The 17,217-nt window shown below is 38.1% G+C and overlaps 1 protein-coding gene across 5 annotated transcripts in view; it reads right to left on the bottom strand.

Annotated features, from left to right (window-relative positions):
- Window positions 1-5,369: 5,369 nt before the first annotated feature.
- The window catches only part of map7d1a (MAP7 domain containing 1a), a 91,568-nt gene continuing 79,720 nt past the window's right edge, over window positions 5,370-17,217 (bottom strand). For all 5 annotated transcript variants that reach the window (XM_062062370.1, XM_062062373.1, XM_062062371.1 and 2 more), the window contains 5 exons: window positions 15,120-15,170; window positions 14,994-15,048; window positions 10,743-10,815; window positions 10,451-10,674; window positions 5,370-5,855 (listed from right to left, as the gene is read on the bottom strand). In XM_062062370.1, the coding sequence (XP_061918354.1) occupies window positions 5,845-5,855; window positions 10,451-10,674; window positions 10,743-10,815; window positions 14,994-15,048; window positions 15,120-15,170 (414 nt within the window). In that variant the 3' untranslated portion in view covers window positions 5,370-5,844. The remainder of the gene's footprint in view (window positions 5,856-10,450; window positions 10,675-10,742; window positions 10,816-14,993; window positions 15,049-15,119; window positions 15,171-17,217) is intronic.

Below are 17,217 nucleotides of genomic sequence, written 5' to 3'. Positions count from 1 at the left end.
AAGCCTTGTTGATGTTCATGGGCTTAGCTGCTTACGTGCAGTGATTTCTCCAGATTCTCTGAACCCTTTGATGATATTACGGAGCGTAGATGGTGAAATCCCTAAATTCCTTGCAATAGCTGCTTGAGAAATGTTGTTCTTAAACTGTTCAACAATTTGCTCAGGCATTTGTTGACAAAGTGGTGACCCTCGCCCCATCCTTGTTTGTGAATGACTGAGCATTTCATGGAATCTACTTTTATAGCCAATCATGGCACCCACCTGTTCCCAATTAGCCTGCACACCTGTGGGATGTTCCAAATAAGTGTTTGATGAGCATTCCTCAACTTTATCAGTATTTATTGCCACCTTTCACAACTTCTTTGTCACGTGTTGCTGCCATCAAATTCTAAAGTTAATGATTATTTTAAATGTTTATGAGTTTGAACATGAAATATGTTGTCTTTGTAGCATATTCAACTGAATATGGCTTGAAAAGGATTTGCAAATCATTGTATTCTGTTTATATTTACATCTAACACCATTTCCCAACTCATATGGAAACGGGGTTTGTATGTTCTTCACAGAAAATGAGCCAAAGTCAGTGAGTCCTGAAACCTGAAACCTCGGCACTGCTTAACTCCCTAAAAATAGCATCCTATAATTCCCCCCCCCCCCCCCCCCCCCCCCCCACCTCTGAGAAGTGCATTAGCTACATGGACTCCCCCCACGCCTAGAAACCCAGAAGATTATGCATTTAAAAATAAGTCATTTGGCTGTGTAGATTTGTTGACGCATGGTGGCATCAAACCAGGAACAGGATACGTCAGCTGCACCCTCTGGCCGGGACAGCCAACATTGCAGCAGTGAGGTCACGTTGCACCAAGTAGTTGAAGGAAATGTGTGCGCTCTAATGAGCGATGGCTTTGTAAAAAACAAAAAAACAGTTTAAAGCTCTGTTGTGGTTCCAAGTGGAAGTGGAATAAGCCAGATTTATGCATCAGATGAATGAGACATTCTTGTCTGTTTGCTACTCGCCTGCATGCATCATAATGGACATAGGAGACCAGATAAGTCTTGTCAATCATGTCCAAAATAGCCCAGACTGACACTTACTAGGAGGAGACATCATCTGTAACAACTCTAATGCAGGTCAGCTGTCTCAGCATGTATGCACACACTTGCTTCCCCTTATGGCAGCAACTGCTACCACACTAACACTACAACACGTAGCTCTATTAACTAGCGCTGTAACGCTACACAAACATTCCGGTTCGGTACGTTCCTCGGTTTAGAGGTCACGGTTCGGTTCATTTTCGGTACAGTAAGAAAACAACAAAATATAAATGTTTTGGTTATTTATTCACCAAATGTGTAAAGAATGGCATAACATACATATATACACACACATAACAATAACATACATATATACACACACATAACAATAACATACATATATATACACACATAACAATAACATACATATATACACACACATAACAATAACATACATATATACACACACATAACAATAACATACATATATATACACACAGGGTCCATTGCCAGGGTTCATGTGGTCAACATATGTCCAATAAAAACTCAATAAGATAAGGCTCAGAATGGTTTCTTAACAAAACCTTTCTACATATAAAGTGCTTTTTTTGATTGATTGATTGATTGAAACTTTTATTAGTAGATTGCACAGTGAAGTACATATTCCGTACAATTGACCACTAAATGGTAACACCCCAATAAGTTTTTCAACTTGTTTAAGTCGGGGTCCACGTTAATCAACATTAAACTGCCTCAAATTGTTGCTCAGATTAAATACAATGACAAAACTTTTCTTCTACATATAAAAAGTGCAACATTAAAGGCCTACTGAAAGCCACTACTATTATTATAGAGGTTTATTTGAAATAGGCACAGATACAAAAACATAGACATCTGAAACAGTTATCCGATGTATGCATCACAGTGTTTGTAGCCAAAGCTCATTTACAACACTTGTCCCCAACAACAACAACAACAACAACAACACAGATCCAACATCATTAAAATAGGAAAATAAAAAATAGAGTGAGTTGATAATAATGATAATAGTAATAACACAGACAAAGTGCAAACTAGATAAAAGCCAATAATAATAATAATAACACAGACAAAGTGCAGACTAGATAAAAACCAATGAGTAAAAATGAGTAAAAACTAAACATGGGAACATGATTGTTGCTCAACTAGCCATCATTTTGTCTGTTTTTTGAAAGTGCAGGTCTACTTTTCAAAGTGTCCGGTAAAGAGTTCCATAGTTGTGCTCCTTTTATTGAAAAGGCAGTCTGGGCAAAAGATGTTCTACGGAATGGAACACAACAGTTGCTCGGGTGGTAGATCTGGTACCACTTTGCAGTCTTGTAATTGCCTTGCACAGCAATTGGGGAGCAGAGTTATACAAGCATTTAAAAACCAGTTTGACTGTGTGTAACAAAATAAAATTGGTAAAACTTAAAATATAGTATTTGGTTAAAATTTGGCAATGATGATATCGTATACTCTTCTTGTCTAGAACTTTCAAGGTGCAGTCTGATAGTTTATATATCAATGATGAAATCTTAACATTGCAACACATGCCAATACGGCCGGGTTAACTTATAAAGTGACATTTTACATTTCCCGCTAAACTTCCGGTTGAAAACGCCTCTGCATGATGACGTATGCGCGTGACGTAGCCAGTGAAAAAGGAGTATCGGTAGCCCATTTAAGACAAGACAAAAAGCTCTGTTTTCATTTCATAATTCCACAGTATTCTGGACATCTGTGTTGGTGAATCTTTTGCAATTTGTTTAAAGGCCTACTGAAAGCCACTACTAGCAGTCTGATAGTTTATATATCAATGATGAAATCTTAACATTGCAACACATGCCAATACGGCCGGGTTAACTTAAAAAGTGACATTTTACATTTCCCGCCACACTTCCGCTTGAAAATCTCCTTTGGATATGATTTATGCGCGTGACGTCATAAAATGCACGGAAGTGTTTGGACCCTATTGGACACAATACACAAAGCTCTGTTTTCTTCGACAAAATTCCACAGTATTGTGGACATCTGTGTTGGTGAATCTTTTGCAATTTGTTTAATGAACAATGGAGGCTGCAAAGAAGAACGTTGTAGGTGGGATCGGTGTATTAGCGGCTAAGTACAATACTTACAGCAACACAACAAGGACTACTTACCCTGATAGAAGACGCCTAGCTGATGCTTGCCGCCAAACCCACGGATGAAGTCCTTCGTCGCGCCGCTGATCGCTGGAACGCAGGTGAGCACGGGTGTTGATGTGAAGATGAGGGCTGGCTGGCGTAGGTGGAGCGCTAATGTTTTATCATAGTTATGTGAGGTCCGGCTGCTAAGTTGCTAAATTAGCCTTAGCGTCGTTAGCAACAGCATTCTTAAGCCTTACCAGGCTGAGAATTTTTAACCGTGTATTTACATGTCCATGGTTTAATAGTATTGTTGATCTTCTGTCTATCATTCCAGTCAGGGATTTATTTATTTTGTTTCTATCTGCATTTGAGAACGATGCTAGCACGTTAGCTCAGTAGCTAAGTGTGTCACCGATGTATTGTCTTGGAGATAAAAGTCACTGTGAATGTCCATTTCGCGTGCTCGACTCTCATTTTCAAGAGGATATAGTATCCCAGGTGGTTTAAAATACAAATCCGTGATCCACAATAGAAAAAGGAGAGAGTGTGGAATCCAATGAGCCAGCTTGTACCTAAGTTACGGTCAGAGCCAAAAAAGATATGTCTTTCACTGCATTCTAGTCCGTCACTCTAACGTTCCTCATCCACAAATCTTTCATCCTCGCTCAAATTAATGAGGTAATCGTTGCTTTCTCTGTCCGAATCGCTCTAGCTGCGTTGAAAACAATAGGACAATATGAGGAAGTGAACAACTGACAACGGGCAAGGCTATTTTTTATCAGAGACCAAAAGTTGCAAACTTTATCGTCGTTGTTGTATACTAAATCCTTTCAGCAAAAATATGGCAATATCGCAAAATGATCAAGTTTGACACATAGAATGGATCTGCTATCCCCGTTTAAATAAAAAAAATTCATTTCAGTAGGCCTTCAAACAGTTTCAAGTCAACTCAGCCTCAGATTAACTTTTCTCTCCCCCCCAGCCTGGCTAACTTGGCAGTAAGAGGATATATGGGCTCATTGTTCTTCCACCATAGAAGTGGGTCAAAATCTAGTTTTTAATGCAATATGGACTTATATCTGCTGCTATAAAAACATTTGTTATTGCTTTAGCCCTGCCTGACTCGCCAAAGAGAGGCTGCTTGAATGCGGTGGTGATGCTTCAAATGGGTTAGCATGTTGGACGTGTTGTCAGAAGCAGCTGCTGAACAATGTCGGCAAACCTCCGTCCTCCATTGTTGTATCGCGCAGCCAAAGTGTTCCCAAACGGGAGATCTCCCACCCCGGGTCCCGATTCTGGACAGCCAGCTCTTGATCCATGGCCACCGGGCCTGTGTAACTCCCCCTCCACAAGGGAGAGGGGTACAGGGGAGAAAATAAAACAAAACGGCAGATCAACTGGTTTAAAAGGGGGGTCTATTTAAAGGCCAGAGTATACAAATGAGTTTTAAGATGGGACTTAAATGCTTCTATATGTTCATTAATGTGCATTGTTCCATGTAACAAATATATTGCAAATGGCGACTTCCTTTCAGGATGTTAGAATAATTATGTGTAAGTTATCACACAACTCTTATGCTTAAAGGCCGTTGCTATAGTTATTATCAGTTGTGCTGAAGTTGTACTTTTGTTTCTGTGCAAAGCGACTCGTCTCGTATCAGCGTTGGTGTCCAGAATCGGCCTGCTGACTGCCAAGGGCGAACATCGAGTGCCGTGACACAGACAAAGCAGAGACAGGGCGATAACGCGAGTGTCATTAATAATCATATATTGTGTCTAACTGGGGCTGTTGAGATCACCCCCCCCCCCCCCCCTTCCTTCAGAGGCAGCTTCAGTGATGTAACCAGGGACCTCCCGAATAAATAGTGGAGCACGTGGGCAGGATTTTAGAGCGTAGTTTGGATCTGTAACTCGACTACAGCCCAAACGTCTCTCCTCATTGAGCCAAATTGAACTCTGTCTCTGCATGATTCCTTGCTTCTTGTCTGTTGCAATATACATCTATGAACAAGCTTATTGGTGGGTTGTAGTGTGACCGGCAAAAGGTAAATCGGAGGAAATGTGGTCGTCAGTAAATAATGCTTCTGTGTGGCCCGGTAGCAAATGCGTCACTCACAAGTACCGGGCCCCGGACCGGTGGTCGGGTACCACTCCTCCCACACCAAAAAAAAGTAACACCACAGACTGGACAGTTTGTCTTTTAATAAGACTTGAAAGACTTCCCAACGACCTTGACAGCGCACGTCAAAATATATTTATAGCATGTACACATCCCGATCAGTCCGGAAGCAAACGTCTTGCGCATTTGTCACGAGGAAGAGAAACAGCTTTTAAATAGAAATGTCTATTTATGTAGATTGGACCTATTAAAGGTGTACACTCATGAATGCCTCCCATACGAACAATCAGCATTTTGACACAGCAAATCCCTTCAGTGTGTTTTCTAGCTTCATGTGTTCACATCAAAGTTGAACACGCATTAGCCGGGCTGTCCTGTACAAAGTGGAATAAGGTGCACGGACTGCTTTCTGCGGCAACATCTCACATCCTGTCAGGTGATGGCGCCCTCCCATCCATTCATCTTCAGAGACCGTTATTGAGGGTTCAGAACATGGCGTCTTCCGGTGTGAGGCCAAATGCTTTGACACGGGACCACCGCGCCGTCACAGCACCTCTGTAAGAAAAGATAGCATGAAGTGGTTTGAATTGTGACCTGTGCTGGCAAAATGAGTCACAATGAGGACATTTTAAAAACGGAGTTATTGTTATTTCCACATTCTCCATCTAAAGACCTTCAAAATGATATATGGTTTGTTGGAATCGGACAGAAAATGACCGAGTTACATCCGATTGAAGTCGACCAAGTTTGAGGGTCCGTTTTGAGAAAAACCAGCTTAAAGTTTAGTGTTCCAGAACAGAATGTTCCAAAACTAAACTCCATAGCAACCATACCTTAAAAGTGCTTGTAGCAACACCAAAATTGGTACAATTAAAGTCAAATCCCATGTCTAAAGGAAAAATATATATTCAACTCTATTGAAAACGGTTATGTACAAAAATGTCAACACTGTTATGTCACAGTTTTTTTGTTCACTGGTCAGTTTGTCAGCTGGTCAGCTGTCCGTAATATTCCTGACCAGCAGCACTAAGAAGATTCGCCGACTGCAGTGAATTTAGCGCACTTGCACCCGCCTGTGTACCCTCTCCACCTTCTAAATCCATTACGGAATGGAAAACACTCTATTTTTGTCAAACCATTTTTTAAATTTGTTAATTTCTTCTGTTGTTATTTCAGGGTTTCCCACACATTCATTTATTTGTGGCGGCCCGCCACGAAAGAATTACGTCCGCCACAAATTAAAAAAAATGTTAAAAAAATATATAGATATATATATTTTTTTATTTTTTTTTTTGGTCCTCTCCAGCTTCTCAGGCAAATCATATAGTAGATGTAGATGTAGATGATCATATAGTTGATGTAGATGTAGATGATCATATAGTAGATGTAGATGTAGATGTAGATGATCATATAGTAGATGTAGATGTAGATGATCATATAGTAGATGTAGATGTAGATGATCATATAGTAGATGTAGATGTAGATGATCATATAGTTGATGTAGATGATCATATAGTAGATGTAGATGTAGATGTAGATGTAGATGCCCATATCGGCTGTTCACATTTACTTTACAAAAGAGAAGTGTAGGATACTTCTCTTGTTGCCTTATTTGTATTTGACTTTATTAAATGTATTTATATTAGAAACACAACATGTGTATATAACAAAGGGTGCAAAGTGTGCAGGCAGTAGGAAACACATGGTTAAGTGTAGGGAGTAAAACTGATGGCAGTCTAAAGTTCAACATTTTTGGAGCTCTTTGTTCAGTGGATCAGATGTTTGATGAAGCTCTGTGTCTATCTACCACCACTACTGTTTTATGTTTATTTGTTACTGACTGTGGCAGGACACCTGTTTCACTTTATGTTGCTGGTAAATAATATGCTTGTAGTAGTAGGCTAAAGTTAAATTATTGAGTATGCACTAATTAAAGGGGCAGAGCTTTAAGAGACATTTTAGCTTTTATATTTTATAAGATATATTTTTTGTAAGAACCACAAATAATAAATATATTTCAGTGACCTTCTAAATCCATTACGGAATGTAAAACAGTCTAACTTATCCACAAAAATAATAATTAAATGTTCGAAAATCACCTTTTTTCACCAAATATTCCGCTGGAATTACTGTGTGTTGTTTTTCATCAGGGTGCTGCCATGATACCACAATGCACCACGCGGGGTGATTCAACCAATGAGGGTACGCCTCACAGCGACCGCTTAGCAACAAGACGGATTTGTTTACGTCGGGACAGGTTTAAAAACTCTAATTCTATTGGTTCAGAATGGCGTCGTCGGGAATTCCATGCTCATTTTTAGAAAGTAGGTCAACTTGGCGTCACAATGATAGCAAATATGGCTAGGGGGATTCCCCCTTATTGCCGCCAGTGAGCGTTGAAAACTCTTCATTTTCTCAAGGAATTTTAACACAAAGGACTCATTTCTGAAGACATACCTCGTACAAAACCTTCAAATAAAGGTGATTTAAGATGTTTTCTTGCGATTTCGATGATTGGGATTGCTAGATTGTGGCTTTATGAAAATCTCAATTTCAACCAAGATACATTTTTTCCACTTATTTGCCTGTAGCTCAAAATTAGCCTGTGCGTATTGCGACTCATTTTGCCAGCACGGCTCACAATTAGTGTCAGCCTTTGAGAGGAGCGCCTTTAAGAAATATTGTAGCTCTCCGGTCGACGCCGTCTCACGTGTCCGCACTTCTGCGGAGTGAAAAACGAGAAGAGGCAGAGTTTGGATTTTATTGGAGGAGTGAAGATCCGCTGGCGAGATGAGCAGATACCAACTGAAATAGGATTTTAGCGAAAGACAGATGGGCCGCCCAATAAAACGCTCCTCTGGCGAACAGGTGAAGATAGCTAGCAGAGTGGCGGCTTCATTGCGACAAGAGTCCGTTTTCTAAGCCCCTCCAACTGGGCATTCATCATCATCATCATCATTTCTTTCTATTCCTTCCATGAAAAAGCATATACTGTATATATACAAGCCACGTACAGTTGACACTTTCATTGTTTTTTGGTTTCTTATACATTTCCATGATCAGAAAGGAGCAGATGGAAGAATAATATTCTTATATTTATCTGCCCCCTTTTTAACCTCTTAAGGCCCAAGCTGTTTGTTTACATGCTTTTTTAATTTCTCTTTGCTATTTGGGCTTATTGGACCCTAATTAGACTAAAAACTAAGAATTAGGGCTGTGAATCTTTGGGTGTCCCACGATTCGATTCAATATCGATTCTTGGGGTCACGATTCAATTTAAAATCGATTTTTTTTTTTCGATTCAACGCGATTCTCGATTCAAAAACAATATTTTCCCGATTCAAAAGGATTGTCTATTGATGGAATACATATATTTGAGCAGGATCTACCCCAGTCTGCTGACATGCAAGCAGAGTAGTAGCTTTTATAATTGTAAAGGACAATGTTTTATCAACTGATTGCAATAATGTACATTTGTTTGAACTATTAAATGAACCAAAAATATGACTTATTTTATCTTTGTGAAAATATTGGACACAGTGTGTTGTCAAGCTTATGAGATGTGATGCAAGTGTAAGCCACTGTCACACTATTGTTCTTTTTATTTTAATGTCTAATGATAATGTCAATGAGGGATTTTTAATCACTGCTATGTTGAAATTGTAACTAATATTGATACTGTTGTTGATAATATTCATTTTTGTTTCACTACTTTTGTTTTGTTGTGTGTGGTGTTTGTGTCTCCTCTCAATTGTTGTGTGTGGTGTTTGTGTCTCCTCTCAATTGTTGTGTGTGGTGTTTGTGTCTCCTCTCAATTGTTGTGTGTGGTGTTTGTATCTCCTCTCAATTGTTGTGTGTTGTGTTTGTGTCTCCTCTCAATTGTTGTGTGTGGTGTTTGTGTCTCCTCTCAATTGTTGTGTGTGGTGTTTGTGTCTCCTCTCAATTGTTGTGTGTGGTGTTTGTGTCTCCTCTCAATTGTTGTGTGTGGTGTTTGTGTCTCCTCTCAATTGTTGTGTGTGGTGTTTGTGTCTCCTCTCAATTGTTGTGTGTGGTGTTTGTGTCTCCTCTCAATTGTTGTGTGTGGTGTTTGTGTCTCCTCTCAATTGTTGTGTGTGGTGTTTGTGTCTCCTCTCAATTGCTCTGTTTATTGCACTTCTGAGTGTTGCTGGCTCGGGTTTGGTTTAGGAATTGGATTGCATTGTTATGGTATTGCTGTGTATTGTTTTGTTGGATTCATTAATTTAAAAAAAATAAAATAATTTTTTTTTTTATAAATAAATAAAAAATCGAATTCGAATCGATTTTTTCCCACACCCCTACTTAGAATCATCTTTTGATATGATGTACTTAGTCCATAAGTACACAAACGTGTACTTCATGTTTAGTGACATGCTCATTCTTATTTTTACACTTTTTTCCCCCAAATTCCATTGTATGTTATACTCTTCTGACACCACCAGATGGCAGTATAAGTGTCCACATAAGCGGCCATAAGACCCCAATTCAGTAGTGTACACCATTTTGGAAATAAGAGCTAAAAGGTGCTGTCCACGCATGTGGCCACTAAGCCTTTAGAAAAGAGATGTCCGATAATATCGGGCTGCCGATATTCTCGGCCGATAAATGCTTTAAAATGTAATATCGGAAATTATCGGTATCGGTTTCAAAAAGTAAAATGTATGACTTTTTAAAACGCCGCTGTACAGAGTGGTACACGGACGTAGGGAGAAGTACAGCAAAAATATGGCAATATCGCAAAATGATCAAGTATGACACATAGAATGGATCTGCTATTCCCGTTTAAATTTAAAAAAAATAATTTCAGTAGGCCTTTAAGTATTTTCACAATGACACGTCCAATCCAAATCAAAAATCAGTGTGATATAATTCCAGTTGTCTCTTTTTGTAACTCTTTTTAAATCCAAAGATATTCTTGCAACTTTTTAAGTCTTTCTTTAGAGAATTCACAGCAGCAACAGACAAGCACATTTCTATCAAATGTGTTGGCACTCGTGGATGTTTGAAGTCATGCGGCCTTCTGTGCTTCTCCTCTTCAGACGTGAACACTAATAACTTTTGTAAGTCCTTCGGAAGAACTTTATTTCTAGCTTTGAACATCACTAAATTGGTGTATCAGTGAGTGCCATTACCTGCAACATGTTGCGGTTTCAATGGCCCCGCCTTCTTCATGAAGGTGTCCTCGCTCTCAAACCCCAGGATGTCCTCAGGGGCCATGCCGGTCTCGGACCTGCCCTTCGCCCCGTTGGCGGCGTTAATGATGATCTCCTCAAAGCTGGCGGCGTCTCCTTTGCCGGACAAGCCGTTCTCGTGTCTCACGCCCAGCTGGACCCCGTTCAAGGTCTGGGTCGGGGGGCTGTGAGGAAGGTGTTAGAACTTCGCTTGAGTTCTACTGTAGGACGTTAGTTAGTGTTTGACTTTCACCTTTGTCTCACGCCACTCTGGCCATGCTCTGTTTTGTTGTTGTTGTTGTAGGCGGGTTGTTGTTGGGCAGATTCTGGAACAAGAAGAAGGACGGACTGTTTGTCAAACCCACCATGCATAGAAGCAATTGCCTACTTTCTCCGGTTAACTTCTTTTTACGCTTGAAAATACATGCATATTGAAATTGATTATACTGGAGCACATTCATGTTATAAAGAGCCATATATGCAATACAATGCAAAGCTTTCATAATAAAGACACAAAATAACCTCCATGCAAAAACTGCAATCTAAGTAAGATAAAATATCTCAAATAAGATTTGCTTATTTTCTGTCTGATAAGATCATTCTTCTCACTAAGCAGATTTGATGTTAGAGTGTTTTACTTGTTTTAAGTGTCCTAAATGATGTCAGTAAGATATTCCAGCTTGTTGCTGAGATGTTATGAGCTATATTGAGTAAAACATGCTTGAAACTAGAATATCAAGTGTTGTGTCATCAACACTCATAAGTAGAAAACTACTTTTTAAAGTCATCATTTCTTACTTCAAGCATGAAAAAAAAAATCATGATGCTGAGTGCATATCATTATGTCAAGATAATGGCACTAACATTTACTTCATTTAAGAATATTTTTCAACATATTGAGCAAAAAGGTCTCTTTTTTTTTCTACCAAGAAAAGTGCACTTGTTATTAGTGAGAATATACTTATTTTAAGCTATTTTTGGGTTCATTGAGGTTAGCTCATTTTACTTGTTTTGGAAAGTCTTTACAAACCGAATTTTCTTGTTCTATTGGCAGATAATTTTGCTTAGTTCAAATAAAATACCCCTAATGTTTGTAATTTTTTTTCTTGTTTTTGAACACTGACTTTTTGCAGTGTGATCGTAACAATCCACATTTGTTGTTGTTATTGTGCAAACCAGTGGTATGAAAACGCGGAAGTGTAGCTCCTCGCTTGTGAATGCAAGTGTTCCTACAGCACGATTTCAAATTCTGTCAGGGATACACCAACGCACTGCGGGTCATTTTTTAAATTGTCCTTATGTCCTTTTTGTGTTGAGCTGTTTAAAAATTAGTCATTAAAGCAAACTAATTGTACAGTCGTAGTTTTAAATACTTGAATATTATATGTCTAAAGGTATCTTTTTTTTAAAATGATGAATTGATGATTAATCATAATTAATTTGGAGTTATCTATGTGTCAGAAAAATTGTATGTAAATTATCAAAAAACTTTCCTTTCTCTGAGTTCCCAGTGAACAGACGAAAGCTGTCTTTGTTGCACCAAGCCAAAGGCTTGTAAAATTCCATTGTGTACGATGGGAGGAGACGGGAGAGGTTATCTATTTTGATCCAAGACCTGCTCAAGCTAGATCCAGGACCAGTCCAAGCCCGAGGCATCTTTTTCTTTTGTGTTAATGTGACCGAAAACAATGGCTGTTTACATACCCCCCATTCCTTTACAAACATCTGTTGTTATGTAAACAGGGAAAGTCCAAATAAAAGAGGAGGCGTACAATCTATTCGCCAGAGCGTGCTGGAGACTGTACAAGTGTACAGCCCAGACGTTTCTCCTCAAATTGAGCCAAATTTAATTCTGTCTCTGTTTAATTCCTTGCTTCTTGTCTCGTTTAATAGATGTCATCAGTGTTTGAACCTGACACTGTGATCTATAATTGCGACTAAATATTTTAATCAGCCCTAAATATTGTATTATACTAACATAACACTCATTCTCATTTTTCAAAATTGAAGAAAACAATGGCAATATGTGCAACAATTTAGCAATAAAAAGACAAAATGATAATATGGCCAAATGTTTTCATTAAATGACCGTTTTAACTGTGCTAAATGAGGTTCAAATATGGCCTCTTCTCCACATTATCAGCTAAACACGCCTTTTGTCAAGCTTTTAAATGATGTCAATTAGAAGAAAGTGAAATTGAACGCATTAAAATAATCCCCTCAATTCCCCCCCAAAAATGGATTAAGTGGCTGGAATATAAAGACAATATAACATACGTCCACAAACGTGGATGCATATGCAAAAGTGCAATATATTTATCTGTACAGTAATCTATTTATTTATATCTGCACCTTATCGCTCTTTTATCCTGCACTACCACGAGCTAATGCAACAACATTTCTTTCTTATCTGTACTGCAAAGTTCAAATTTGAATGACAATAAAATGAAGTCTAAGTCTACATTTTAGGTAAGGCAGTTCTTAAAGAGACAGGCGCAAAGACATTCATGTAAGCATAAATATGAAGTATATATTGAAAAAGTAGCTTTTTTATCGATCGTCTAAATGCTGCTATTTTGCTTCCCCAACATGTAATGACCAGCAGCTGTGTAATGTGTGCCATTATAAAACAAACGCAACACTTCATGTGTGCTCCTCATTGAATGTTTCCTAAGGCCGTCCCACAGTCCCTGCAGTGCGGACAACAAAAGAGCACACATGGGTCCCATTGTGCACACAAAGAGCAGCTGTGCAGGATATAATAATATTTAAAACAAAAACGTGCTCACTCTGATGTGACTTTATGAAAGCGAGAAGAAAAACTGCAAGCTTGACAAAACAGCAGATGATGGACGGCATGAATTCATGTGTGGCACGCAAAATAAGTGTTTTTAATCGCATTGCAGCTCATTCTGTTCTATTTGCTGTGTTCTACATGATGGACAGCATAAGAGTGTAAGGTTCATTATGTGAGTGTATTAGTGCCCAGTGAAGTTGGCACCTTGTGTAAATGATCAATAAAAACACAATACAACAAATCCTTTTCAACTTATATTCAATTCTGCAAAGACAAGATATTTAACGTTCCAACTGGCAAACTTTGTTATTTTTCGCAAATGTTAGCTCATTTGGAATTTGATGCCTGCAACATGTTTTAAAACAAAGCTGGCACAAGTGGCAAAAAAGACCGAGAAAGTTGAGGAATGCTCATCAAACACTTATTTGGAACATCCCACAGGTGAACAGGCTAATTGGGAACAGGTGGGTGCCATGATTGGGTCTAAAAGCAGCTTCCATGAAATGCTCAGTCATTCACAAACAAGGACAGGGCGAGGGTCACCACTTTGTCAACAAATGCCTGAGCTAATTGTTTAAGAACAACATTTCTCAACCAGCTATTGCAAGGAATTTAGGGGTTTCAGCATCTACGCTCCGTGATATCATCAAAAGGTTCGGAGAATCTGGAGAAATCACTGCACGTAAGCGGCAAGGCCAAAAACCAACATTGAAATGCCCGTGACCTTCGATCCCTCAGGCGGTACTGCATCAAAAAGCGACATCAGTGTGTAAAGGATATCACCGCATGGGCTCAGGATAACTACTGTTCGTTGCTACATCTGTAAGTGCAAGTTAAAACTCTACTATGCAAAGCGAAAGCCATTTATCAACAACACCCAGAAACGCCGCCGGCTTTGCTGGGCCCGAGCTCATCTAAGATGGACTGATGCAAAGTGGAAAAGTGTTCTGTGGTCTGACGAGTCCACATTTCAAATTGTTTTTGGAAACTGTGGACGTCGTGTCCTCTGGACCAAAGGGGAAAAGAACCATCCGGATTGTTATAAGGTGCAAAGTGTAAAAGGCAGCATGTGTGATGGTATGGGGGTGTATTAGTGGCCAAGACATGGGTAACTTACACATCTGTGAAGGCACCATTAATGCTGAAAGGTACATACAGCTTTTGGAGCAACATATGTCTTTTTCATGGACGCCCCTGCTTATTTCAGCAAGACAATGCCAAGCCACGTGTTACAACAGCATGGCTTCATAGTAAAAGAGTGCGGGTACTAGACTGGCCTGCCTGTAGTCCAGACATTGAAAATGTGTGGCACCTGCAATAGCAGAAGGGAGACCCCCGGACTGTTGAACAACTTAAGCTGTACATCAAGCAAGAATGGGAAAGAATTCCACTTCAAAAATGTGTCTCCTCACTTCCCAAACCTTGACTGAGTGTTGTTAAAAGGAAAGGCCATGTAACACAGTGGTGAACATGCCCCCCCCCCCGACAACTTTTTTGCAATGTGTTGCTGCCATTATTAACTAAGTTAATGATTATTTGAAAAAAAAACATGTTTCTCAGTGTGAACGTTAAATATGTTGTCTTTGCAGTCTATTCCATTGAATATAAGTTGAAAAGGATTCTGAAATCATTGTATTGTGTTGTTATTTACACAAGGTGACAACTTCCCTGCTTTTGAATGCTAAATGCTAGTTTGGTTGAACTCACCTTGGCTGCATTCTGCCTTGCTGACTGGAGGAGGCGACGGGGATTTAGTCTCCTTCTGTGGAGTAAATGTGAAGTTTGTATTGCAAGTACTGGACTTAGTAAATATTCCATAAAATCCAGAAGTACCTTTTCACCTGCGTCCGTCTTGCGCGTCCTCTTCATGATCTCCTCCAGGCGCTGCGGAAAAGTAGTAAATATGACATCATGCAAAAACTTGCAGGGCTCTCTTCTTGTTTATGGAATACATGGACTGTCATCCGCTTAATAAAACACCTTTATTATTATTATTGTGCTTAATAAAACACCTTTATTATTATTAATATGCTTAATAGAACACCTTTATTATTATTATTATTATGCTTAATAAAACACCTTTATTATTATTAATATGCTTAATAAAACACCTTTATTATTATTATGCTTAATAAAACACCTTTATTATTATTATTATTTTTAATAAAACACCTTTATTATCATTATGCTTAATAAAACACCTTTATTATTATTATTATGCTTAATAAAGCACCATTATTATTATTATGCTTAATAAAACACCTTTACTATTATTAATATGCTTAATAAAACACCTTTATTATTATTATTATGCTTAATAAAACACCTTTATTATTATTATGCTTAATAAAACACCTTTACTATTATTAATATGCTTAATAAAACACTATTATTATTATTATGCTTAATAAAACACCTTTATTATTATTATTATTCTTAATAAAACACCTTTATTACGCTTAATAAAACACCTTTATTATTATTATGATTAATAAAACACATTTATTCTTATTCTTATTCTTAATAAAACACCTTTATTATTACGCTTAATAAAACACCTTTATTATTATTATTACGCTTAATAATACACCTTTATTATAATGCTTAATAAAACACCTTTATTATTATTATTATTATTAAGCTTAATAAAACACCTTTATTATTATTATTATGCTTAATAAAGCACCTTTATTGTTATTATGACGCTTAATAAAACACCTTTATTATTACTATTATTATTACGCTTAATAAAACACCTTTATTATTATTATCATGCTTAATAAAACACCTTTATTATTATTATTATGCTTAATAAAACACCATTATTATTATTATTACGCTTAATAAAACACCTTTATTATTATTATGCTTAATAAAACACCTTTATTATTATTATTAGGCTTAATAAAACACCATTATTATTATAATTATGCTTAATAAAACACCTTTATTATTATTATTATGCTTAATAAAACACCTTTATTATTATTATTATGCTTAATAAAACACCTTTATTATTATTATTAGGCTTAATAAAACACCATTATTATTATTATGGTTAATAAAACACCTTTATTATTATTAGGCTTAATAAAACACCTTTATTATTATTATTATTCCGCTGTGGCCGCAGCAGAGGGGACAGTCAGGAGTGGTCACATGACTTCCTGTGCTTCAGTGGAACCTCCAAAGGCCAAGATCCTCTGCATGTGGTTGTGTTTGAAAGTAGTTTGTGTTAAAGTTGCCACCATCAACTCAGCAGTGCAACTTCATGCTGACTCGACACTTTGCAGCTTTTCCAATATTGGTTCTGTGGCTGCTGTGTTATGCAACATTTGAGAGAAGTAATGCAACACAACATTAGTTTGATTACATGTCCACTCAGCAAGCCTCAAATGGTTCATTTGGGTTGAGTGTTATTTTCTCTCCTCTTTACCGCAATTTACAATCCCTCAGTTAGGAGAGTATCAAACTCCACATTTTGTGCCTTCTTTTATATTTCTTTACATTTTCGTAGCTTTTTTAGGGTGACCTCTTACCAAAACTTTGTTCAGCGAGCATGCTTTTTTTTTTCTTTGGATTTTCATGTTTCCTATCCAACAACACTTGGTGCCAAATATAGAGCAGTAGTTGTAACTCTTGGGTTGTGCATCCATCATGCAGCATTGATGGTCTGTGCATCCATCATGCAGCATTGATGGTCTGTGCATCCATCATGCAGCATTGATGGTCTGTGCATCCATCATGCAGCATTGATGGTCTGTGCATCCATCATGCAGCATTGATGGTCTGTGCATCCATCATGCAGCATTGATGGTCTGTGCATCCATCATTCAGCATTGATGGTCTGTGCATCCATCATGCAGCATTGATGGTCTGTGCATCCATCATTCAGCATTGATGGTCTGTGCATCCATCATGCAGCATTGAT

The sequence above is a fragment of the Entelurus aequoreus genome, linkage group LG11 (genome assembly GCF_033978785.1).
Source record: "Entelurus aequoreus isolate RoL-2023_Sb linkage group LG11, RoL_Eaeq_v1.1, whole genome shotgun sequence".
NCBI classification, from domain to species: Eukaryota; Metazoa; Chordata; class Actinopteri; order Syngnathiformes; family Syngnathidae; genus Entelurus; species Entelurus aequoreus.
Note: the sequence above shows the minus strand (reverse complement) of the source record. Positions and strands in the feature narration are given on the sequence as shown.